Source organism: Vanellus vanellus (genome assembly GCF_965231255.1).
Source record: "Vanellus vanellus genome assembly, chromosome: 2".
Taxonomy (NCBI): domain Eukaryota; kingdom Metazoa; phylum Chordata; class Aves; order Charadriiformes; family Charadriidae; genus Vanellus; species Vanellus vanellus.
Window position 1 is genome coordinate 43401517 of NC_138906.1, and position 27512 is coordinate 43429028.

General features: G+C 41.1%; 1 protein-coding gene across 1 annotated transcript; it reads right to left on the reverse strand.

Moving 5' to 3' along the window:
* Positions 1 to 527: 527 nt before the first annotated feature.
* THRB (thyroid hormone receptor beta) lies at positions 528 to 27198 on the reverse strand (the record flags this gene model as incomplete). Its single annotated transcript, XM_082479455.1, has 7 exons — positions 528 to 769; positions 2276 to 2534; positions 7106 to 7252; positions 10419 to 10624; positions 12316 to 12463; positions 16414 to 16514; positions 26871 to 27198. 7 exons carry the CDS (start codon positions 27196 to 27198, stop codon positions 528 to 530), a joined length of 1431 nt encoding a protein of 476 aa, XP_082335581.1.
* Between the last annotated feature and the right edge of the window lie 314 nt (positions 27199 to 27512).

A 27512-nucleotide genomic window follows, 5' to 3' on the forward strand; every position in this document is an offset into this window, starting at 1 on the left:
GCTCATAATGGTGATAGTTACAGTAGAAACAACCATGAAGACCAGAAATTTCATCTCATGAATTGCTCATTTGTGCCCTGCAAAATGAGGTAATACTAGACAGAATTGCCAGGGTCAAATTAACATAGCTGTTTTAACTTGGAGGCCAATTTATTTTCTGCCACTTCAATTTCTCTCCCACATTTTCCAAGCAGTGATGTGTGTGAGCTGGTGACCACGCAAGTGCTGGTGAATGAGACTGGTCTGTTTGTATTTTCACTGTTAAGCTGTCAAAGCATTCACATCATAGGACTGAAGAACAAATTGCAATAGTCACAAGTACCCGCATTAAAGGGATGTTTTCATCCATGTGTATACAACTGCCCCCCAGCAATCCCAAACAAAAACCCAAACAAAAACCCAACCCCGCCTCAAGAAACAAGAGAATGAAAGAAGAAAAAGAACAAACGGAGGCGAGAAGAGCCGGGCAACGGGATGAAATGACAGCCAGTAGTGCGACGGGGGTGCGGAGAACTGCTCCAGTCTCTCTAATCCTCAAACACCTCCAGGAACAACGGAGGGAAGAGTTCTGTGGGGCACTCCACCTTCATGTGCAGGAAGCGGCTGGCATGGCAGGCTCCGATCATTCGCAGGTCTGTCACTTTCATCAGCAGTTTTGGCCAAAAGTGTGAAACATGGTGTTTTCTGTAATTAATGTAGTGTTCGAATGCCAGGAGGAAACCCTCTTGACACTTTTCTATCCTCTCGACGCAAACAAGGCCTGGGCGATCTGTAGATACAAAGAAGCAGAATTACTGTTAGTACTTATTTACTTAAATGAATTCCTGATCATAAATCAGGAAAAATAGCACAATTGCATTGTTAGGAAAGAAAGGTTGGAGACCAAGGACATCTGGCTCCACCACAAACAACTTCTTTGACCCTGGATGCCTCACTTATCAGCACTATCCCTGTTAAAACAAGGAGATAATACTTCCTTTCTTCATCCTTTGCCTGCTTGGCCCATTTAGAGTATAGCTGTTTGGGAAGTGTCTCCTTAGTGACTGGAGCAACAGATCCCTGATCTCAACTAAGGCTTCCATCTATGCCTTTCTGTAAAACAACTAATAAAGAACCAAAAACATTTCCTTGTCAGATATTTAAATTACAGTTCTTTCCTATATGTTTCTCTGCAGCCTGACCAATGCTTTGATCAAGCTTTGATCCACAAGTGAGCTGCAAAGGAAACTGTTATGGAGGAACTAGGAACAACAAAGGCCAAAAGTTTGGCCGATTGTCTCAACTGGCATCCAGATGGGCGCTGGGAAAGCTCCTTTCACAAGTCACTCTTCAGGAGACACTTCTGGGAAAGCAGGTCCTCTGAACTGCCTTCTGAAGCCCCTACTCGTGTATCACTGTGTAGGGAACTAAAAAGAAATCAGAATGTTTTGATTGGGAAGGTGAAGTGCTGTGTTGTGATTAAAGTGGAAACCTTTCTGTCTCAGATGCAGTTAATGCTTGTAAATCACTGTCTGTGTATTGTTATTCAGTGCCCAATCTTCAAAGTGGTCTTAAAACAAAACCTCGCCAAAGCTGCCACTGCCCAAGAATGGAATTTCCTCTTTGGGCTGGCACAGTCAGTGGAAGCATATTTGAAAACACAGTCGACCTGAGAAGACAAGAAACTCTTTGGAAATCATATGAAATGGTCTGCGCTGCTTCTGTATCACGCCACCAAGAGACCAGTTGCAAATGGTCCCATTGTGGGGAAACAGCACAGCTCTCAAATGCCCGTTAGCAAGCGGTGGTGCTGTCAAGTAGGGAAACAAGAAGGCAGGTCAAACTAAGCCTATGAGACTGATGGAAATGTGTATGAACCGTACCTCCCGCCTAGTGCATGACAGTACCCAGGGGAAAAGGGAACTTATTGTAAGGACAACTGTTGCTAAATTATCATTTTTTCATTCAAGGCAAATTGGTTCAGAACTAGATCTGATTTCTTTCTAATGATCATCCCTGACTCCTCCCTGAGTACTAAACTCAGCAAGTGTTTTATTGAAGCCACTGTTATGCCCATCTTTCTGAATACCCTGATTTTTTTTCCTAGTGCTTACCAAACTACTGAGTGCCTCCCTAAGTACTAAGCTGCACTGGGATTTTGAGCGAGAATTTCTCTCACGTTACTCTGGTCAACACTACAACATCTAACATACCTTATTTCTTTAAAAAAGAGACTTGTGACAAAAGACTAAAGAGTTTCAAAATGGTCGGAATCCCAATACATTTCTGTTCTCACCTGATGACATGAGCAGAACAGCCTGAAGAAGGGCAACCTCGGTGTCATCCAGGTTAAATGAAGAAAGAGACATGCCCAGGTCAAAAATGGCATCAGACACTACGCCAAGACCCCCATTTTTCAGCTGGCCCCTTGTCACCGCCATCTCCCCATTTAGTGTTAAAGTCTCACTCTCTGGGTCATAGCGAACTGCTGCTCGGAGGGACATTATCTCCATACAGCAGCCTTTCAGAAGGATGATCTGGTCTTCACATGGCAGCTGCAGAAATTATAAACAGCAAAGAAAAACATGTGCTTTTCAAACTGAGTTGGTTTTACAACTACAATAAATCTATGAGCATGAAGTTGCAGTTCACACCCCAGGACACTACCCTCCAAACACGCTGCTGACCAACCAGTTCCAGTGCACTGCAGAAACCTCCAAGACTCGCATTCCTGCTTCCAGAAGCTGCCGGCAGGTTAGTTTCCCCACACACCCTTAGGAAATCTAGTGATGACACAGCAGTACATGAGTGGTCCTGGGCGAGATACTGAAAGCAAACCCAGCTGGTTCAGATGCTGAGGTGAAGTGACCCAACTTGCAGAAGTGCTGCTCTCCGTGGGACTGCTCAGTTTGTGGAAGCATTATAAAATTATGTCCAGTAAACCTTAAGAACGTAGCTTTCCATTTTGCAGAACACTTCATGAAGTGTGAAGGATGAAGCAAACCTGTCAGGTGCCAGGTTGGTGGTAACATACCCTGTTTGCATTGTCTCCCATCAGGGGTGGATCTAACTGAGATGGCTGAAGTGGTCACTGTTCTCAGATGTTTACCCTTCTCTCCTCTACCCCTGAGCTCTCTCAGCTTACAACTTAGCATAACAGAATAAACTATAATTGGGGCTGGTACATACCTCAGCCATCCCAGTTAAACTCACTGCCAGCCATGCTTATTTCTTACCTGACCAGAGGAAAAGACAGACATTTGAGAGAGTCTGTAAGAGTGGACTGCTTTTTAAACAAAAGGAATGAAGTACATTTTTATAGCTAGAAGAGATACCCTCAATCAGTGAGGCATGTACTCTGAATTCTCACTGCTCATTTAAACACCAAAGAACTTATTAAGCTATATTTAGCCTGGTAAGGCTGATCCTCCTAGACTCCCTAGATTATTGATGGACAGACAGAAAATCTATGGTATAACTCCAGCTTTTACGCTGGTGCATAAGCTGTGATCTTCAGGGCATGTGGCTAGACTTGTCTTTTCCACAACATTAAAAAAGGTAAGCTGTCCGAATTGGTGAAGGTAAGTTCTGTATTTATAGTGTCACCAGGATGCTGACACATTAGGAGAATGTGTTCTGTGAAGCGTGTCTTTATGTTTTCATAGGTAATTCAATGATAGCAAAACCCACCAAGACTATTTTGAGACTGTCACTAAATGAACAGCAAAGGGTCACGTATATGAAAAAGCAACTCATTTCTACTTGGATTGAAAGAATCCAAAAATCCAAAATGGCAAAAATCCACCCATTTCTGATTCACATACATTTATTATATTTACCTGATTTGCAATTCAAAATGAAAAAAACCCCACCAACTACACGTTTACATGGCAACTGTGTACTTGCAAAGCAAGTATATTGATTTGGTGTAAAATGATATAGAGTGGATGGCAGTTACCTAACGCAAGTGGAAAGCAGCTGCCTGTAAGAGAAGAGTTTTAAGCACAAAGCCAGCCCCAGTCAGAAAAAGGATTTGAATCATTCAGCTGTTTTTCCAGCAATGCCAACTTCAGGTGTAAAGTGTTTGATACACAAGAAAAATGACTCATCCTGTTCAGGGCAAATCACTTTCTCTGCGGATCACACTCAGCTCAGCAGCAGCGTGGGGAAGGCTGCACAGGCACAGTGGTAGTCTCGCTACCCAATGAAAACGCCACTGTTTGGCTCCTGAGACTGAACTAGCGAAAGAAACAGAGTAAGAAATACAAATAAAATAAATAAATAAATAAAGATGTGTCACAGCAACCATGAAGAGATATTGGAATAGGTAACTGCAGAGAAAAAAGGGACAGAAAGGAAGGAAGAAGGGAAAAGAGGAGAAATGAAGAAAAAAAGACTAAGGAGAAGGAGGAATGATGAAACAGACGTAACAGGAGGGAAGATACGTCATGATACTTCAGCTGTTTTATTAGTGAGCCATTAAACCAATGAGAATTTCTCTTCCTACTTGAACCTCCTTAAAACTTCTTTATGGTAGTGGTGATTTGACCATGCCTGTCCTTCACCTGCTTTCTGAATTCTGAAGGACACACGGGACACCTGTTTCACGGATGCTGAGCCTCAGGTCTTATCTGCCAGTAGCAGCAGTTACCGAAGACAGGCGCCTTGAACGTCAGTTCCCCTCCTGACTACGCAGGTTTAAATACTATATTCATCACTTAAGTGTTGCTGCCAGAGCACCTTCCAGAAGCGGGGACAACAAATACGACTGATTATCTGCCACATCTCGTCCTTTCCTTCTCGCTCTGCAGGGAGAAAAAGCAAAAGGCAGGAACCTGAGGTGCCCACCTTGGCAGGAGATACTGGCAGCCACCACATGTGTAACACAGCACCATGCAGCTGAGCCAAGCTTAGCTGTGCTCCCTAGAAGGGTATTTACACAGCCTCACCCAAGAACCACTGATGCCTGTGACACCTGAACCGATGCCCATGACACCTAAACTCACATTGGACTGATTAAGTGCTCCTCAATCTTCATTTTCTAAGCAGAAGGAAATGCAAGAAGGAAACGACAGCAGAAATGCTGAAAAGGAAATGAATTTTTCTTATACTTCATTACTCTGGGACCAGATTCTTGCTTTGAGGCACAGGCCAATGGATGCATGTGAACTAAGCTGGGCACTCACACTGCCTTGGTGGCTTGTGCATGTATCCAAAGAGAGAAAGAAAGAAAAGGGGCTGTGGGTATGTAAGAGGCCCTGCCCCTCCTTCATAGAGATTTACTACACTCTCAGCCTGAGCATCCGTGGAAATTAAGAACCGGGATAATGTTTAAATGCTCTGCAGGTCATATGGGAGAAAGGAGGGCGTTTTCCCATAAAAAAAAAAATCACAGCCCCACACAGTGTTGCTTCTAAGAAAAAGATATGGGTTAAAAAACATAAATGAAATAAAGTTAACAGGACAGCGCCCTGACAAAAAGGAGGAAACGTTTGTCATTTCCTTCATGCTACAGCAGGAGCTATGTGACAGCTTGGAGGACAGCTGTCCTATTCCTTTGCGTTCACGAGGAGTCGTCCCTCGCTCTGCCATCAGACCTTGCTGTATCAGGTTTACACAGTGGCTCAGCTGTAAACAAAGCCTGTCCTAGCTGAGGTGCACAACCTATAGAGGTCATGCCCAACGACGCCTTGACTTCTTCATCCATGCTTTCCGCCAGGCTCTGACACAAGTGGGCTCACGGTAGCCAGGAGGGGTAGGAGATGTCAGATGGGCACCACAGTCTGCGTGTGACTGGCAAAGCTTTCTAAATTAAGAAGACTACATTGGTATGTCACTGCAACTTCCTACCAACAAATGCCAAATCAGAGGAGACAGATTCTCTCAGACACTCAATGCTGCAGGGCCCTCTTGATCTATGGACGCATTCCCTGTATTTTATAATCTTCACACTTAGCCACTATTTCATGCTTTCTTAGCTGATGGAGCCAATGCTGAGGTCAGCCAGGGAGAGCTATTTACACTATGCCAACTATTGGTATTTACCTCTTGTTCTGTAGGTGCCAAAGGACATAAATAGCTCTCCTTGACTGACCTTAAAGAAAAGCTGCCAGCCACAGAAGAGTAAAATGTTATGGCTGCCTTAAACTTCCTTCCTGACTGACGTTTAGTTATTAGGAGGAAACATTGTTCCTGAGTTAGGGAGCCCGATGAACTCACTGACAATGGTCACTCCCATTTTGAATGTCATTCACTTGGCATTTCCCCAGCAGAGTCAAGTGCTGCTCTGCAGCATGAGCGAGCAGGCAGGTGTCCTTCCATGGCTGGATTTGGGCTATTTCCATCCTGAAAAAAACCCAGTTGAGGATCCTAAGGGACTCACAAGACTTAAAATTAGTAAAATTATTAAGACTGAAATATTATTTCAGGCTGCGGTTCTGATAACGTTTTTTAAGTTAGGAAAAAAATATCATCAGCTCTTGCATCTGGTCCTTCAATAAAAACGATATCTCAGTGTAAATGAGATCAGCCTAGGGCCCCTGTATTCCTTACGTGCAACCAAGTTTATTTGAGTCTATTCACTGTATATTTTACACATGAGTACCTATCTGGAAAGACAGTCCATTACTTTTACAGACTCATTTATGCACAACCTCCCCGTTTAGGAAAAACATGCCTAGGGAACACAATGAGGCAAGTTCCATTCCCGGATAGGGATGCCTTCCTGAATTGGAAGAATTTGTTACTGTGTAGACCCAGCTCCACAATACTGTACCTGCCAGGGAGCCAGAAAGCACAGGGGGAACTGTGTGCGGGAAGGTCTGATTAAATGTATCAAAGATGCTTCTAGACAGTCTCTTTTTGCTTATTTGCTTTGCTCAAGGCCTCTAAAGACATTCGAGTCCCTAATGAACCACAATGACTTCTAGATGAACAAAATCAGGATTTCAGTAATCACAGGAAGAAGAAAACTCATGAAAACCCAGATGATTCTAGCCCCATCTATTTTGAGTCTCTTTAATTTTTCTGATTTTAAACATAGTGAAATTTAGTTCCATGCCAGGAGTATTTTGAATAGTTTTTAACAACAGGCATATAAATGAGGAGTGCAAGGAAGTTTTCTTACCTCACAAAACATAGGCAACTTTTTGGCAAAATCCACCACTCTTGTAATCGCTGGTGTGATAATTTTTGTAAACTGGCTGAAGGCTTCTAAATCCACTTTCCCACCTTCTGGGGCATTAACTATTGGTGCCTGTCCAATGTCTTCTGGCTAAGGGTATAAACAAAGATATTTAAAGGAACAATTTATCTTAGAGCAAGTATTTTATACTCTAAAAAGTCCTGCTTAGCAAGGGAAGACATGCTAAATACAAAATAACACTATTCACTTTATAAGTAATGCTCATTACATCACAAAATGTGAATTTGCTTGTAAGGCATTTGTGAAAGAGGTGACTGCACAGAGAAATGGGTGACCAGCATGCTGCTACCCGTCCTGTATGGGCAGCTGCATTTTTGTGCACCTGAGTTTCCTTGGGCCTGTATCTGAATATTTTATGGGTGTAGCTTATGCATTTTTTGCTTTAAACTACAGGCATGTTATTTTTTCTTATAGGTGCTCAGAACTCTCGAGTTTCTCTAAAAGTGAAGGGAGCTGAGGTGACTTGTTGCCCCCGAGAAAGTGCTCAGAGCATTGCAGAATTGGGTTCTTTCACCTACTCAATGTTCTGAAATCCTGCCGAGAGGAGGTATCACAGAGCTCCGGACAACTGCCTGTTTCCAAAACCAGGCTAAAACAACTGATGACTAAGAATGGGGTAACCCAAAGCTAGTCTGGATAAAGTGACTAGAATTTGAACTCATCTGGGTAAAATTTTGGTTGAAAATCACCGCATGCCTTCAGCCCACGGCTTCTCCAAAAGAGAAAAAAAATCATATTTTGAGGATTTCAATAGAAATATACAATGAAATAGATCCAAGCAGAATCTGCCGATGAGTGTTTTTTCATTCCCACTGCACTTCAACTTGTTCACCTGATTTTATGACAGCTCATCAATGTTACCGTGTATTTTAAAAACAGGCTTATCAAAGATGTTCTGTTTGCTAAGTGTAGCTTTGCAGATGCAAAAGACCTGCCAACCACCATGCAGAGATTCCATTTTGTTCATGTTAGAGAGTCAAAAACTGGATAAAACCCAGAGAAGGCGTCCTTTAAGAATGATGGTCTTAATGGCATTTATGTAAGGGCACTTAAACAGGGGAGGTGCTGAAGTGCTGTCAATAGTAAAAACTTGCACTAGCCCGTTTTTTAGAGCAACACATCATAAAAGATCCTTCCACAGCTCAGTCATCAATCTGAATCCAAATCTAACTTCTTTCATGAACAAACTCAGCAATGCGTTAACAAAGCAAGCACCAATTGTAAAGGAACAATGAAGAGGACTGGGCTCAATTATCTGACGCTTCCTACTAAAAAACTCAAATAATCCCAGTTCTAGGCTCCCTCCCTCCCTGAACCTTGGGAAACTAAACCACATTGTCTGTGTGCCCATGATAAACAACCTTCATCACTTCCAAGCAAGAAGACCAAATGCTCAAAACCACGCATAACATTGTTAGGGAGAAAAAGAAAGACCGCAGTATTTTCTTGGGAAAGCCAAAAGAAGTCAGGATCGCTAGCTGAAGCTAACAAATTCCAGAAGGGCATGCAACTGGAGAGCCCTTGCCACCTAACTCACCTGAACAGGAAAAGAGGTCCAGACCTCAAAGGAGCTCCTACTGTTGAAGAACCAGCCTCAGCTGCCTAAGGACTGATTCACAGCTCCTGGGGCACACAGTCAGCTCCTCTTGCTTCTCAACAGCTTCTAGCAGGGACTTTCAAAGCCCTCCACCTGGGGTTGGCAGGCCATCCTGGACTTTCCCTTCTGTGCTCGCTGCCAGGTGTCAGCGAGCTCCCTACGCTTGCCTTGAAACCACTGGGCTTCAGCATGGGAGCAGTGCAAAGAACCAGGAGGCCCTGCATCAAGGGCTGCATCAAGAGCAGTTTGGTCTGGCCTAGGAACCAGCTGTGGAAGTCACAGCTGGTTTCTGAACCGTCCGTTACAGCTGCCACCCCTGCCTCTGCCCCATCCCTCCCCTCTCCCAATAGCCCTGTCATCCTTTGCTGGAGACTCCCCCTCCGCTGTGACAGTCTCCAGAGCCTCAACGACCACATTTTACATGGTCCAGACCCTACTAGCTTACTGCCCGTGTCCTCATTCCCAGCTCAAACCTCAAGCTCCCCATGCTTTATCCCAAATCAGGAGATACTGAAAGAAGAGCATTCCTGCCTAAGTAACCAAATGCACTATTGCAGCTGCCTCTTGTTTCGCTAAAACCAGCGCTGCAAACCTTGCTGCGCAGCACCACTGGGAAGGGCTCTGCTGCTTCTTGCCAGTGATCACTGGCTGTGGTTTCCTGGCTGCATGCTACTAGGAACATGCAGCCGTTCATATAGAAAATTAGACTGTGCCACTGGATTAACAAAACACTGTAAAAGGGATCAGCTGGTTTGAATATATAATTTCTCCTAGCAATTTAACAATGGGTCGAGATTCCCACGGTGAATTAGGCAGCAGGAGCCTAGGCTTGCAAAAAAATGAACATTCTCTATCTGATGTGGTATACACAGACTGTTAAAGACCCCTGTGTATTCCTGACACGCAGTCTATAATCCCTCTTCTGTGCTGTATAAGCATTTTGTATTCTGCGCTTATTTCCTCTAAAAATTGATTTAGAAAAATCAAATAAATCATTTTCTAAGGCTGAGCATCATAAATCACCATTTATTTTCCGATCCTTGGTTATAGGCTGAAAACTTAAGTCGTCTTGCAGTCTGGAATCCCAATGCTACAATGTATGTATCATCCTGCTTTCATTGAAATTCATTTTTCTTTGCCAAACATATTTTAATTGATGTGTCCACTTCGGAACAAGGAAGCAAAAAATATGAGTTATTACTCAAAAATATCAGCTTTCACCTAAAACTTTACATTGTTTTAACACTTACAATATGTTGTATGCTAGTCCCTAATAAAGACAACTATCCTTAGACACAACGTATAAAAAAAGATATGGTATGCATTATAGACTGCTACCGCTGTTAATCAGGAGTGAAATGATTTTTCTATTTTTTCTGATCCTAGCACATTAAAAGCATCCAGCTGGGTAAGCCTTAACTCAGCAACATGCTGTTTATCTTTTGAAATACATCGTCTGATCAAACACTGAGCTTCAGGCAAGAATAAGCAAGTAGTAATTATAAAAATCATCCATTTTTCATGTATGTCAATACACTAGCAGATAGATCCTCTTTGGTGTTGCAATGTTGGGAAGGGACTTCAGAAGAAAGAAAGGAACCTGGCTCCAAGAGCAGTGTAAAAGGTTACAGTCCTTACCAGAAATTTCCTTTTCTGCTTCCAGTGGCTTCCTTGTGCATTGGTGGCCACATGTGCTTCAGTAACGATTTTGATGAGCTCCCATTCCTCATCCGTTGGCTCTGGTTTGTGCCCAATTGTTTTCTGCAGCTCCTCCCGACGTCTCTTCTCTCGATTTTCTTCTATCAGCTTCCTCTTTGCCAACCGCTTGCTGTCATCCAACACCACTAGCAGGGGAAAAAGCATATAAAAATGGCAGGAAGTTCTTTAAGGTTGACTGAACTTTTGTATTTTCTATGGCTGAGGTACTAATTAATTACAAACACCTGAACAAATCAGTAAAGAAGTACTTTGGTAAGACCCACAGTTGACATAGTTCTCTTATTTGTCTCTCCAAACTTTATTTTCTCAGAAGCCTGGATTGCAAAGAATGACTTACCCTCCTGGTAACGTGATGGATACTACTGTTGTGTTCAGTGTTTTATTCCACCAATAAACCATAAAAGCTTTGTGAGGACTCAGACAAAGCATTCCTCTAATGGACTTGGAGTAGTCCATGTTAGGGAAGATGCAGTTTGGTTTTCTTTAAAGTAGTATGAGCATGCTCCCTGCTCTGAATTGTGTAGAACGAGTTCTTGTAAGCCAGCAGAAGGTAATGTGGATTTAAGAAAGTGGGAGTACTTATTCACGGGAGGCTCAACTACCTGTTGCATGACACGCTCAGAAACAATCCGCCTTCAGCTTGTTCCATAAGCCCTACAAATGGTGCCGTTCGGTAGCATTCCCCTAGAGGTCTGCTACTTCCAGGGATGCCAGACACACAGGGCATCACATTTCCGACCAACACTGAAGGTTTTATCCCCTTTTCCATACAAACGTGAATAGGCCATTTAAAACAGACCGGCCCGCTTTAGCGGAGGAGGACCATTCTGATTCACAACTGGTGGCAGGCAGGCAGGAGCACGGAAAGCCCTGCTTGCACGCCTGTGTCCACACATTGTAACTCAAAGGTGGGAGAAAGCCTTCTCCATCTGGGGGATAGCTGTCCTGTCCGCCGTGCTCTGACAGCTCCTTTGGCGCGTACATAGGTGCAGCCCACAAAGACCACATCAGCTTCATGGTATTGGCACCTGCTGGTCATGGGCTGGGGTCAACCTGAAGGTCTACCCGGCTAAACTGAAATTGTGTCATTTCTTCTATTTCCCTCTAGACAGAAGACGTTGTTACACGTTACATTACCAATGAAAAATACCAAATGAGAATATTTTTCTGTTGTTTATTGGGCCTACTTTCCTGTCAGTTTTTCTGCAGAGGATTATGCTGGCAACAACCATTAACATTAAGACACAGGGGGATTTACATGACTTCCTCCCATTTGCACTAATTGATGTTATTGGTGTAAATCCCTATGCAATGGCAGGAAAAGAAGACCCCTAAGGGTTAATCTTACAGCCATATGTTCTAGTTCTTTAGAATGAGAGTTGAATTCTTTGCAGTAGATAACTTCTTCAGGGCTAAAAATAAAACAAACAACTGCAGGATGACTCATGCAACGACATTCAATTTCACATCCTCCAGAATTTTCTAAACAAGATGTTTTTTACTAAAGCAAAGTGTCCATCCAGATGCATTTCTCCCTCCTCTCCTCCAAAGAGTGAACATTCCTACTGTTACGCAGTTTGGTAAAGCCAGGAGAAGGTGCAGTCTGCCAAAGGATAAACAAAAAATTACCGCCCTACAAAAGCGGTTTGATGCAATGAGCATAATTTCCTGGTGTAAGTTATTAAAAACAAAAGAGTGCTGGCAATTCTGCTCTACTTTAACAGTCTTCACCAATCAACATACTTCAGGCAAACACACACATTAAAAAAAAAAAAAAAGAGAGAGAAAAGAAAGAAAATCAGAAAAGTATACTTACAATCTGTTGCCATGCCAACAAAGATACATTTTTTGAAGCGACATTCCTGGCACTGATTTCTTGTTACTTTGTCTATCACACATTTTCCTTCATATTTACAGGAATAGGTTGGATGGAGGTTTTTCTGAATGGTTCTTCTAAAAAAACCCTAAGTGCAATAAATAAACACATTGGAAAACATTAGCATTGTGCATTTTTTTCAATTTGGGAGCCACTTTGGTTTGGTAAGAATGTACCTAAGTATGCAAGATAACATACTTCATGCCATGAAACTCTCAAAGAGGAAAAGAACAAACAGGTTTTATAGTGTATGACGTTTCTTTTCTGAGTTTCATGAAACATTTTCTCCTTAAAAACTGAAAACATAGACATCTTAGGTAAGTAAAGATGTAAGTAATGCTGTCTTGAGGGATGAATACTGTCTACATGTCTTCTTGAAGTCTTGTTTCTGTGTGTTAAATTTTTTTGTATTTGAAGTAGAGACTTTATTTTGAGCCCCCTTGTAAATTACATAATAATTTCAAGGGATATTAAGAGGCATATACATACTTTCAATTAAAGGGCAGCTTCTGCAAATAGTAGTAATGGTGGTGTGTACGAGCTACTAAAGGATTAAGAACAAACAGTTCTACTCCTTTCTTTCCATCAAAGTCAAATAACCAACCAACCAAATCTGGGCAAGACTAAGAATTTTGCAAACACAACTTACACAATCTTTGAGTCTGATTCTAAATAACGGTTCCATAATTTAAAAATTATATTATTTCTGAGAAGAGGTTTTAATTCATATTTACCGCAGACCTCTGTATTCAAAACAAACATCAAACAGTAAAGATCCCTCTATATACAAATCCATTCTATCTATCTATCTAACTATCATAATGCAGATCTATGTTGCCAACTGCAACACGGATATCAGGTCAGATCCTAACCTCATGTGAACCAATGTAGCTCCACTGAATTGACTGATGTATACAACCCATAGACCCTGGCCTTAGGTAAAGAAATCAGATACAATTTATCTCTGGACATTACAGACCTAATCCTGATACTAATTTCAACATGACTTTTCTCATTGACTTACGCAAGAGCTGGATAAACTTCCCAAGACCGCAAGATATGGACAAGATAGGCTGTAAAGCAAGAAATTTAGACTTCGCTTTAATTTCAAGTTTCACCATTGTTTGAGAATGTCTACAGTCAGCAATGCAGCTTGGGACTACCTTGACATAGAGAACACACTGGGACTCTGGTCCTGTTTGACTGAGGCCACTGAGACAGGCTTTGGTTTCAGTGAAATCAAAAGCAAAATTCAAGTGAGATTTTAACTAATGAATACTCTCTTCAGCTGGGATTTTATCTAATGAATAGTCTCTTTACTTCACTAGGCAAAAGGTCTGGTTTTAATCATGTTAAAAAACACAAGGTAAAATCTTACAGCAATGCGTAATTTCTTTTAACATGGAATGTTGAATTAAGTACAGGTAAGTCTGTATTTCAGCTCGAGCTCCTAACTCCAGTGAAGACAATAAATAGCCTTGTTCTCATTAGAGTTTTCTCTTATAAGATCCAGCTTGAGCTAAGAGTACAACTCTTTCTTCCTTGATAACGATAAGACCTGAAATCTCAATTCAACTGAGTTGAATAAAGCATGTGTGTGAGCCTTTGCAAGACTGGAACCTGCTGGGTTGAGCCAAAAGCCAGGAAATCACAGGCAAGATGTCTTTACGTGGGGTTTGGATCAGGTCTCAAACTCTCATCTACCCAACAACTGTATTTGGATCCACTCTCAACCCTGTGACAAATTCCTAGAGACAGGACCTGCCCCTCTCTTTCCTGAAGACCAAAGACGGCTCTGGACAACCAGGGACACGGGGCAATCTCTAGTTACAGCAAGAGATGGAAAAATCTCTGATGCATCTCAGGAAGAGGTACTGAACTTCTGTTTTCCAAACCTGCCATGGGACCTAACGTAGCTCTAGCTTTACAATGGCAAGGCTCTTCACCACCCATGTTGGGACCAGCACATTTAATCTTCCTATTCCTTTGCATTTCTCAGAACCTTTTTGCAAAAAACCTCTTTGATCATGTCTAGATACAATGTGATAACGAAGCTGCTTTCTATATTGGTCCAAACACTTCATCACAGAAGTGTTATTTTCATCCATAAAAGAAAGTATATTTTATTGTAAGGCAACTACTCTTCCTAAATTCCTTTACCATGCACCTACACAGCAATAGACGCAATGGCTACAGTCTGGAGAGACATTCCAGTGACGTCAGAACTCACTGTTGGTTTACTTGTGTTTAACTTCCTTACAATTTAATCTTTAGAAATCATGTGTGAGGATGCTTTGTTCATGAAAGCACTTGCCAAAGCAAATTTTTGGCTGTCAGCCCTGCCCTGATTAATGTTGTTACAAATTAAAGTGATTTTGAGTGGAAGCAGCTAGTAAATGTCAAATTCATTGAGAATTGATTACATATAACTTTGCTGATAAATCATACAACTTGAAATGTGTATGCAGATCCTCCAAGGCATGGGTTGAAATTGTCCACACAACCCCCCCCATCTTTTACAATGAATACATTTGCAAGAAGAACAATAAAACAAAACAAAATGAAACTGTCTGTTGTAAACCAACTGTAAGTAGGGAACGACATTAATTACTTTTTGCAAATTGTTAGCTCAGTTCCTTGTGCACACAAGCATTATTTTAAATTGTACATCAGACAAAAGAACTGTATCTGAAGATAAAAGTAGATTTTGTATGTTATATCTTTAAAATAGCTGGTAGGCATAAAAAGAAACACTTCACATTACTTGGAGTAACAAAAATCTTAGTAGCAAAGCTGGTGAGAGATATAGCTGTTCAGCTGGGAGCAAAAGATTTTTCATAATGCTACAATGCCGCTTACTTCTCATTATATCTGAGTTAAGTCATATTCATATGTTTTATGTATTGTTATCATCGGGTATATGGGATGCAAATGTGTACAAATCACTTGTTCAGTTCCGTTTTTCTCAGATAGAAATATTTTTTCATACATATTATGTATGTATGTGTATAAAACCATTATGAATATTACCACAAACCTGCTATACATAGGATAGTTAGGCGTTTGTGCATTTCATAAATGTAACGTAGGGCAATGAGGTACAACTGAAGGAGCTACTTCAACACAGGTTACTGTGATGTGGAGCTCTAAAGCTAATGCAAACCCAAAATCTCAGATCCAAATATTCGAGACTTTGGGGATGAACAGAATATGGCTTTTGTGGCTTAGTCCCATGACAGCAGTCCACGATATGTGCGGTCCCATTTGTTTAGAAAAACATAATCATTTTTCATTTTCTGCAGGAAAGAATAGCTTTCTTACAGGATCTCAAGCTATTCAGGCAAATTTATGGCACTGAAATCATGTAAGATGTGGCTGATTGTGTTACTCCATATTTTTTTTTTTTATTTATTTGCCCAAAGCAATCTCCTATTTAATTTTGCATGTAGCTTTGGAGATGCAACTTAGGGCTGAAAGCATATTTCAATATGCTTAAGTTAAAGAAGTCACAATTTTTTTGAAACTGTTTTAACTGGGTGTCAGTGCTTCCCAAAGTGATGGATGTTACTGTTGTATGAACATGTGGAAGGGATTTTGATTTTTGCTTCTTCACAGTGACGATGAGAGGCACTGGAACACTCTTAATCGCTACAGACTCTTCATTGCCATGGGCAGAACCTCAGCTATTGCATAAACAGCTTCACTGGAGTTGCTGGGAGTGTGCTGATGCACACTGGCTGAGAATGCGACCAAAGAAACATTAAAAAATGGAAATGTAAAAGCTAACAGTCAAACAGCAACAACAAAAATCTAAATTTCTTGTTTTCTTTTCAGAAGCAAACACTGCAAAAATCAACTATATTCCTTATGCATATGAAGAGCAGCAGCACAGCCAGCTATGGCTTATCATCAGTACTGGATGTTCTTATTCGCTTCTAATCTGTCTTTGTTTTATTTGACAGTACAGTTGAGGAAGTCTGTATAATGGAGGAGCTGGAGAGCTATTTCTGATTCCCACTTTCCCACTGTGCCATTTACCTTGCAACCTTCGCAAGTGATGCAGCGATAATGATATCCGGTGGCTTTGTCCCCACATACTACACATAGCTCATCCTTGTCTAAGTAGCTGGGTATATACCCTGTAAAGAAAAAGAGGATGTGGCATGTAAACGCGATATAAAATGACTGGATACATTTGATATAAAAATATTATATTAAAATCCACATGTCTACCTGAACCCACTGGATTTCCTGAATAAAAAGCCCATAGTAACAATGTTACAGAATTATTTAAAGATGGTCTAGAATATCTTCTACTTTTCACACTGTTTCAGCATCTACTGGTCAAGAGGGAGAAGCTGGAACATGACTGCTCTCTCCTGAGTGAAATACTACCTCGGAAAAAGTAATTATCTTTAGTTTTACCTCAAAGGTTTCCACAACACGTTTTTACCACAAAGGTTTTTATTCACAAAGGATGGGCATAAAAAAATAACTGCGAGACATACAGTATATTCCTCTATTCTGTTTCACAACCCCCCCGATATACTTATATACTGAAGATGAGATCCCAGACTGCAGGTGACTCAGGGACCTGGTCATAAGAAATATTTACCGAGAGATCGTTTGTTTCAAAACAGCTCTGCAGGTGTGGTTAGATTAGTACCAGCAGCAGATAGCCTAAGCTGTATTGATCATACCTTACCTGGGTGTGTTTTGCAGGAGTACTTAATATAGCCTAAATTTAGGGCAAGATATGTGGGCATTCAAATATGTGTGTACGTGTATGTGTTAGAATGACATTTTCTCTTCTGAAGTGGTTTACCAGACACCCAACAAGTGAAATAACATATTACTGCTATGAAAAACATTGGCAATGCTTCGTTCTTTTCCCACAATGACATTTGTTTTGATAACATAAACATATTTCCAATTTGAGCAAAAAACCAAAACAATTCTGATGGCAACCAAAAAGTAATTCTAAACTAAAGAGAACTTTGAAGCAGGGTAAAATACAAACCTTTCAAAATACGTGTTCCCATGACTCATAATTAGTGGAGTTATGGTACATAACTTTTCCTTCTGAAATATCTCTCTGTAAAGATGCATCACAGAGATCTCAGATTCATTTTGAGGGAGAGAGGAAAGTGCAGCTATTTGTGTAACCACATAACATTATTAAAGCCTAGTAAATATTTCAAAGAATCCAGAATGGTTGATGTTGGAAGGCACTTGAGGTCATCTGGTCCAATCCTCCTGCTCAAGCAGGGCCACCTACAGCCAGTGGCCCAGGACCACATCCAGATGGCTTTTAAGTATCTCCAAGGATGGAGAATCCACAACCTCCCTGGGTAACCTGTACCAGTGCTCGGTCACCCTCATAGTGAAAAGAAAAGATTATTTTATTATCTTCAGAAGGAATTCCCTGTCTTTCTACTTGTGCTCCTGTCACTAGGCACCACTGAGAAGAGTCTGGCTCTTTCTTCTACCTGATGGGGGATCAGGTGTTCATACACATCGATAAGACACTCCCCCTTGAGCCTTCTCTGCTCCAGGCTGAACTGTCCCAGCTCTCTCAGTCTCTCCTCATAGAACTGATGCTCCAGTCCCTTCATCACCTTTGCGGCCCTTTGCTGGACTTGCTTCAGTATGTCCATGCCCCCTTGCACTGGGGAGCCCAGAACTGGACCCAACACTGCAGATGCATTTCACCAGAGCTGAGCAGAGGGGAAGGATCACCTCCCTTAACATGCTGGTGATCATCTTCCTAATGCAGACCAAGATGCCATTGACCTTTTTTGCCTCAAGGAAACACTGCTGGCGATCATCTTCCTAATGCAGACCAAGATGCCATTGACCTTTTTTGCCTCAAGGACACACTGCTGGCTCACGTTCAACTTGCTGCCCACCAAAACCCCCACGTACTTCAATGCAAAGCACTTTCCAGCCAGTCGGGACCCAGCCTGTGCCACTACATCTATTATTCCTCCCCCAGTGCAGGATTTAACATTTCCCTTTGATGAACTTCAAGAGATTCCTCTCATCCCATTTCTCCAGCCTTCCTAGGTCACTCTGAACGGCAGCACACCCACCTGGTGTACCCGCCACTCCTCCCAGTTTTGCATCATCTGCCAACTGGCTGAGTGCAGTTCACAGGTGCAATGAGTAAGAGTCCTTTGGATGTGGCTGCCTGCAACATTAGCCCTTGCCACCAGCTTGCTGAACCCATCTGTAGCACCACACGTTAGACTAGGCTCCCAAGCTTGCCGTCTTTGTGCAGCCCCCACACCAGCGTGGCTCGGTACAGCTGAGGGACTCAGCACACCATAAGGACATGGAGGGCAACCAGCAACAAGGCTCAGGGCAGAAGGCTCTTGGAGGATGCTGCAAGAAGGGCGGCCGTCATCTTCCTGTGACTAACATGCCAGAGAATCAGCTCAGTAACAGACACCTTAAATGAAAGTACCTCCCTAAGGCTACACTTGCCAGAGGTTCTCCAGACAGAAAAGCCCAAATCAGAGAGAAAATATTTGAAATTAACTGAGCTTAGAATTCTTGAACTTTCTGGGGGCTGGTGAGTGGATTAGGAGAAAGTAAAGAAGGAAGAAGGCAGGAAGTATTTGTACAATTTACTTCATATGTCTACTTTGAGCATAATTATGACAACCTCAAATTACAGAGGAACATATATCTCTCTCCTGTAATGCCAGGAAGCAGAAACACTTTGAAGCCGTGCCCGGATACCTGCATCTCAGGTTTGCTAATACTCCTACTGGCATCTGAAAAGGGAGTGAGGGAACGAGCTGAGATCTTATTGATGTACCATACCAGTCTACACTACAGCAAAAGATCAGATTTACATTCAGGTTACATGTCTCCATGATTAACAAATTGTGCTTGGATAAAGACTGGTGGACACGTGGAGCTAGTTCTGTGACCTTGAGGGAAGAGAGACAGCAGGGTTTCGACTCCAATTTACATCACTGACTCCTAATGGACATTATGCCAGTGGGGGATTAGCAGAGGCTATTATCTCCATCCTGCCCCCCTTTTGCTCACACCTGCCTCTGTACATGCAACACATACACAACACGGAGCTGATACAGGAGGCAGCGGAGTCAGCAAAGGGATGCAGAATGTTCCACTAAATTTCTTGCAAAGATTAATGGCTTCTTGATAATTGCCTTTTACTGCCATTCATGAAATGTAGACTTAGTGTAGCATAGACTATGTCCTCTAAAATTCAGTATCCCTGGTTTGCTTCCTCAAGAATTACTTCTGAATTAAATGCCTTGATGTTTCATTAAGTATATAATCTGGTTAGCACTGCTCATGTAATGGCAGCTTTGTTCTATTGGAGGAGCAGGAGACCACTTGTCTAAACCGCTTCCTTAAATATATACAGTAGCTTACGCATGTGACCACTGCTGTCCATCTCCTCCCTGGAGTTTCATGACTTTATCCAACTCAGGAAACAGCTTCCAATCTGGCAGACAAGGCAAATCTCCTGCAGGGACTCCCAGTCAGAAATTAAAAATGGCACACATGCATTTTTAATTACATGCAACCCCATTCCCAATTTTGCCACATTGGAAGTGTTAAGAGCCAGATATTTAAGCTTCTTCTTATCCCAAGAAATCACTGGCAATAAATGTGTGCAATAACCATCTTTTTTCTTTCTATTACAAACCTGAGAGTGATATCCACACTTTTGTATATTTTTAACCCTCCTTCCAACACCTAATGGGGTCAGAAACTGTTACAGAGTAGGAAAATTGGACCTTCAACAGTATTTTAAAAAGATATAATTCAGACAAACAGGCATCATGCCAAGAGGAACAAGGGGACTTACATGCAGTTCTTACAAACCGTAACATCCACTGCAAATAACTTCTAGTAGTTGCAAATATCCAGTCTGACCTCTGTATAAATTCAATGCAATTTCATTGGTAAGACGTGCAGGTATGCAGCCTCAGTGAATTTTGCTGCTACTCAAGAGTTAGAAACCGCATCAGCAGGAGGAAATTCAACAGTGTTTTTCTAAACTTGGTACAAGCATGGAAGCAATAGAGAATCTTGGGAAAGACATGGATGGCAGCAGAGTTGTGTGTCGGATGGTTTGAGGAAGAAGCAGAGCAATAGACTTCTCTCACTCCTTGCAGCACTTGGGGAAAAAAGAGGAGGGGTTGACTAACAGGGACTTGTCTCTCACATCAGCAAGTACTTATGCATCTCATGTGTTTAATAACACTGAAGCAAAAATAAAAACTCCTATGTGGAAAAAGCAGATGCTGTCTGGACAGAGTAACCCAGGTGCTCTCTTATGAAAGAAGAATGTCTGATGACAAATCTCACGGGAACACTGGGTAGGTTCCTATTTCTGGTGTTCATATTTCATCCTCTATTTCTTAGTCAAAACCTACTAAGTAAATAGCTAAGAGGAACTGTTCAAAAGCAACACCAATCTCAGTGCACTGTACAATAATAACCAGTATCGTTCCTCGGTCTTTCAAGCCTCTGTCTGCTGTACTCCAGCATCCTCATGCACTATCATTGGACACATCCCATATGGTCCTCAAAGTCAACTATCTTGTCAAGTATGGCTTGACATTGTTCATCCCAATGCCCACCTCGAATCTTTGCTTTGAGTGGAGAACACCAATGAATGACCTTGACCTGCCGTGTCTGGTGTTTCCCCTGCAGCCTGAAGTAACTCCTTTGCTTCCCAGACTCCCACCTGCCAGCCCGCCTAATCTTACTGTCTTGACAAGGCGAAGTACTCAGCAGGACCAGTTGTCCCTACCTAGATGAATATGTTTTATAATCCATTACAGCCAATCCTCATGGTGATTCACAATATCTTTTAAATTGTAACTGTAGCTTTGTAGAGGTACAGCAAGAAACAATTCCCTTCGACAGGAAAATGCGTGACGAGTTTGCCCCAGCAGCTGTAAGGACAGAACGAGATCTGCTAACCTATGCAGTCATCGTTTTGTTAATACTGTATGCCTACACTCTCAAATTACCATTTGCAGGAATGATACCTTAAAGCCGTATATGTAACCCTGGACAGTGTAACAGATTGGAGAGACACAAATTAGACACTCTGTGGCTATTCTTGCCACCCCCTCCCCCGCCACACACACACACACACCCCCGGTCCCAGGCAAAGAGACTATTTAAATGAAAACAACCCCTGAAAAATTATACTGTTTTTTACCTTTGTACCTGGCACACATAAAAAAAAGCACAAACAAAACATATTTTGAGAAAAGTAAAGAACTGATTTCAGTTTTGTTAAAGTATTGTTGCACAGACTTTACATCTCCAGGTCTCTGTACAGACAACGTAATATTGGCTTAGGGATTAAACCACACCTTTAAAAAACCCTAAGACCCAAACTGTATTTGACTACCAAACAGGGACATGAGCGACATCAACACAAACAAATTATATCTGTATACCAGATGTTCCTTATTAGCTTGTTCCTGATCCACCATAGGCTTACACCTTGCTAGCAGAAAAAGCCATTTTTTGCTATTGCACAAGGACACTTGTGTTTTAAGACCATTATTCAGTATTTTGATTTTCACTGTACAGTGGCAGAGTCACGTATTAAATATACTTCTTGAAATCTTTCTTTCCTCCATCGGGTATGGTTTGCGTGACTAGAGACCACTCACTAAAATGAGGAGTTTAGGACTTATCAGTAAACTCGTATTCACTTACTAGACACTGCAGTATGAAAATGAAAAAGATGAAATTAATTACTACCTTGAGAATCCCCAACTGTATTAGAACTGAAAAGAAAATTCATACCGCTGTTCTACCAATTCCATAGTCACATTGTAACTCTTTGCATTTTATAGAAAATTACAAGAGCCATCCAGAGATCATCCTTGATACACTTGCGTAGAAAAAGCTTAAATAGAGTGTTTATCGGAGAAAGCATAGAGCTGAGTGAGAAAAAGTGTACTCTGTTCTTGCTTGTGCTGTTACCAGCATTGATCTGAAAGGCTGGGCTGATACACTGATCCTTGTTTCCCGCTTTCTTTAAATTACTCCCACTGAGAAAAACCTGCTTATTTCTCCATCGAGCTTGGAGGCACTGAGAATGTTGCTAAACAGATTCACACATGTCTTGTTAGCTGACTGGCTTGCTTGTCTGCGATTTTGATCTTTGTTGACATTCTTTGATTTACAGAATTACTAAAATCTGGCAAGAGATTCTGCAAAGACAGAATTTGGAACATTTTTTTATCGTCTCTTTTTCCCTCCATGACTTTTCTCTGTACTAACCCTGTTCTTTGGGCTGTGTCCGAAACCTTACCAACAGCAGCGCACTTTGCACAGACGCGCTGAAGACGTTTGAGCCCAAACTGTGTTATCACTTAAACCGCTGTGATGGGTACTGTACTTGCATCCATTACCAACTACAAGTACAAAATGACCCACTGTAAGAGTCAGATCATGCAATTTTTTTTCCCCAAAAACATTTACATGTTTTTACAGACCACAGCTTAGTATCACAAGTAACTTATTTAGAAATCTATGCCTCACTTTTACTACTGATGCAAAAGCAAAGTATGACAGTTCACTTCCCCATCCTTCACTTGGTTGTGGAAAGGCTGCAGTAAAGGAGCTGAAAACACTTTTTCCTCTGACATTTTTATTAAAAAAGAAACAGATGTAATTCCAAATGCATAACTATTTGCTGAATAAGATGCAATTTTTCTTATCAGTGCTATCTCCTTAGATGGCTGGTCAAGAGCAAAATTATTCCTTTTTAAGCCCAAAATAATCGTCAACATACTCTGCTGCAAAGGCCAAGATGACAAATGATCAGTGTTTTTGTAAACTGGCTATATGCACACATATTCCCTGCACTGATAAGAAGACATTTTTGATATAACCTCTGTGTTGTATTTTTTTAGCTACTCAGCAAGTACCCTAATGTTTTCACACCGCTGAGACCTCAGTTTGGACTAATTCAGTTACATACTCTAGCAGTCATACAGCATGTACTCTCAGCTGCATGTAAGTTGCTAGAGAAAATATAAAGGGAAATAACAATAATTACAATTATAGTAATAACAATGACGATAACTTTCAAAGCACCATTCTCCCACCATACCAAGAGCCCTTAAAAAGGCGGCATTAGCCTCACCTTGCATCTGGGAAGCAAGGTGAGATGCAGGGCTGAGGAGCTGGCACTGCTACAGCCCAACTCAAGAATTCCTGTTTGCAAACCCTTGGGTTTTTTTTGGGGGGCAGCCTCTGGTTACTGCTGGTCTGCCCCCACAGAGCCTGAAGTTAAAGTCTAACTTCCCAGAGACCAGTGGGCATCTGTCGTTAACTTTGTCTAAGAAATGCCTGTGCAAAGGGAAGCGAAAGCCAACTCTCATCTTGGTTTTAACTTTGCAGACCTATTTACCACGTTGTCCAAATGGCCAAAACACCGCGCACACACCAAACGTGGGGATACTGAGGTTTCCGGACCTCTGTGCATATTTCTTTGGTACTTTCCTGACTGCACTACCTCTACCCTGTCACTGGGTACTCCCTCCTCATTGTACGGGTGGTGTAAGGAGATCCAGGGACACTTTTGCCTATCTGCTCAGCCTCTGCACAAGGGTAGGGTGGCACGGGCACCCCCGGAGCATCACTCATCCAGCGTGCAGTGCCACAAGCTCACCACGGCACCGTAAGAGGGGAAAAATATTCCAGTTCAAGCTCACTGGGACAGAACTGGGAATAGCACCTCATTCTCACAATGATGAGCACTGTTCTGGTCATCCAAATTCACAGCCTTGTGTAGAAAACAAAGCTTGCCTATGGTATCCCGTGGTAAGATCAAGTCCAAAAGCACTTTCTTAATAAAACAATAAGCTCTCACAGGAATATTGTGCTGCTGCCTTTTAACAGCATATACTACAGCACGAAAGACAACAGAGCAACAAGCAGACGCAAAGCTAAAACCACACCTCCACCTGGACAGTCTTTTCTGGAGCACAAGTTTTTCCTTTAAAATTCAAGTCTTTCATCAGAATTTGTGACAGATAATCAGGAAATAATATTTTTTAATGTACTGTAATAACTAAAGCATCTTAAGTGTGTTCTTGTATTTCAGAATAACTGGCTATACTTTCTAAATACTTTTTTTTCCCCCTAGTGACATGTTGTTGGGGTCTTTGGTCTTGTTTTTTAAGGTTATTTTCGGAATTCTTTTAAAGTGACATAAAGATTGAGGTAATTAAACTCCACTTCACAAACGATATTTTTTTCAGCATATAAAATATTGATGTCTTTTTTTCTTCCCAGAGGAAAAAGGAGACTTTAACCATTTAATAACTAGCAAAAGTTTTGATAAGAAAAGACTCCATGTGCTACAGTTATTAAAATCTGATTTGAACAGCGTATTATTGAGATTACTACAAATTTCAGGGGACTAATAGAAATACCAACTGCAACAATCAAGACTCTTCATGAACACCTGCTTAGGGACTTAATTTTGCTTTAATGGGTTATTACCAAGGCTTCTCTAACAAACTCCCTCGTCCCCCCCAAAATCAATTCTGGATCAATACAGACACACATGCCCTGTGTAGAGCCTTCTGTTCTTAGGGCAGGATTAAAAGATTCGTTAGTTTTACGATAGCTTGGTTAAAAGATGGAAATTAAAAAAAAAGAAAAAAAGAAGATGCACATGTCCCACACAGTTTAGATCTCTCCTGCTTAACAAACTCAGCATTTGCAAAGGTTTGACAGAAGGGAGACAACTTTTTATTGATTATCATAGTAATAAGGCTCTAAAGAACCCCAAAGCACGTTGCTCAGTCTCCGTGAATGATCAATTAGAAGCCTGCTTGAGAGTCTGCTTCCACCAAAATTTACTGCCATTTCTTAGTGAAACTGAGGTAGTAGAAAACAAGCAGTTTTTAAAAACAACCCTATCTTTTTTTCAGCCAAGCAAATACAAAAACTTGAAACAGAGCAAATGTCAGGTGTCAGAGTACTGAAATAACTTACTTAAAGCTCTGATCAAGGCATATCAGTTATTATTTATAACCTTTAACATTATGAAAAATGTATTCCTTCACTGACTTTGCAATAGCGAGTCTTTATTTTCTCTAAGTCAATCTCGAGTACTATTTTTCCTTAACCAAAAATAAGACACGGGAAAAGTCTACGGAGAGTTATAAATTCATTAGTTAAAACTCAATAGCAAATAAATAGCCTTAAAAAGCATTTAAAATGTTGCACAACACAAAAACATGCATTATCCACAACTACATTTAGTCTACAATTTGATCATGTTCTTACAGCTTCCTAGAACAGGATTTTAAAAAATATTTCCTTTATTATGAAATGCAGTGCTGTTCAAAGTATAAAATTAAGACATTTTTCTACCAAACATATAGATTTATTGCATCAAGTACTACCGACTATTGTCTGCACAAAGGAAAACATTTGTTTTCCATGTAGTTAATAAGATTAAACAGTCTCCTTTTTACTACAAAGCCACTTGAAAAGTAGTAAATGATGTTTTCTCTACCTACCTACTTACATCAGATTCATCTGGGTTTTGGATAACTGCATACAGAAAATCTGGTCTTAACAGAAAAATGACATTATGTTCATACAACATACTGTATTTTTATTCTTTAATAACGTGATTTTGAAAGAAACACACAGAATGTATACTCTGGATGCGTCAGTTTGCTTGTCTGAGTTCAGAACAAATAACACGGAAAACATTTCCAACTGTTTCTTGGTATTTTGGGCTCTTTTTCAATCTACTTTACTTACGTGAAAGCAGAAGAATAAATTCTAAAAACAGGCAATGATTTAACCCTGAGGGAGCAAATATTCCACTCCGATTATCTCTCACAAACATATTGATTAGATCAACTTTTTGGATGCAGAATAGTCTTTCTTGCATAGATATATAATTGAACTTTCAGTCTTTTTTGCTTGGCATAATCAGAAACTAAATGGTTTTCACTCAAAAGACAGTAACTCTAGTGAACGTAATCATTTCCCCATACATATTTACTGTTCTATCTTCAAAATATTTTGCCCGAGTTGCTGAGTAAACAGAGTTCACATTGACTGATAACAAATTATTTGTATGTAACCAGAAACGCAGCTTTAAGATGCAGAATATATAATAACGACATTTCAGAAGAGAAACTTTCTTATCTAGCTCACTGGTGAATAGCAAATGAACTTAACAGGCACAGAAAGCAGAAAACAAGCAATATATTTGCAAACGTCTTTTATAGATTAAGAAAAAGTGCTTGGAAATCCTCATTGCTCACAGAAAACCCTACGATCACCTAGCAACCTATGTTACTGCTGCTTTCAATTTTGAACAGGCAGCCTTCACATTCAAAGATGTATCTGAGCCAACTGATGCAACTGTAAGTTTAAAGCAAAACAAAAACAAAAACAGAGATTATTTTTTGGTTGTTATTTAAATAAATTGCCCCTACCTTTCTTCTGAGAGTACGATGGCGACTGCACTTGAGAAAAAGTAGGTTTTTCTTCGGTGAAATATTCAGGTTGGTTGTACTGATTCAGGGCCATGTCCATGTCAGAGTACTCGCTTTTAAACACGTTTCCAGGGTAACTACAGGTATAAGGCTGATTCACCGCCCAGGCCTGTTCCATATATATGTTGTTACTGTGCAGGACCTGAGCATCACAACTGCTGTAACCCTGATTATCTTCGATATATGTGCAATAATCAGTGGACTGCATGTAGCAATTGCTACCAGCAGCTGGGTGCACTTCATATATTTCTTGCATACAGTAGTTCATTTTGTTACCCTATCTCAGCTTCTACTTTACGTACACACACACATGCATACACACGCAGGCATGCATACACATGGAACGGGAGAGGAGCAATGAATATACACCAACAAAGTCGACTGCAAAACAGCCCGTTTTACTTTGGAGCAGCACCTGATGTGCTAAAATCCTATTTATATTGGGACGGCTTGTGAACTCCCCTGCCAGTCAAACATATTGGGAAGCAGATTTATGACAGTCAAAGGTCTTAATCTGCGACTGTAAGTTAATTCCAAGGGAAAATGGCAGGCAGGTAGCGATGACCACCAGACAAAGAAGCG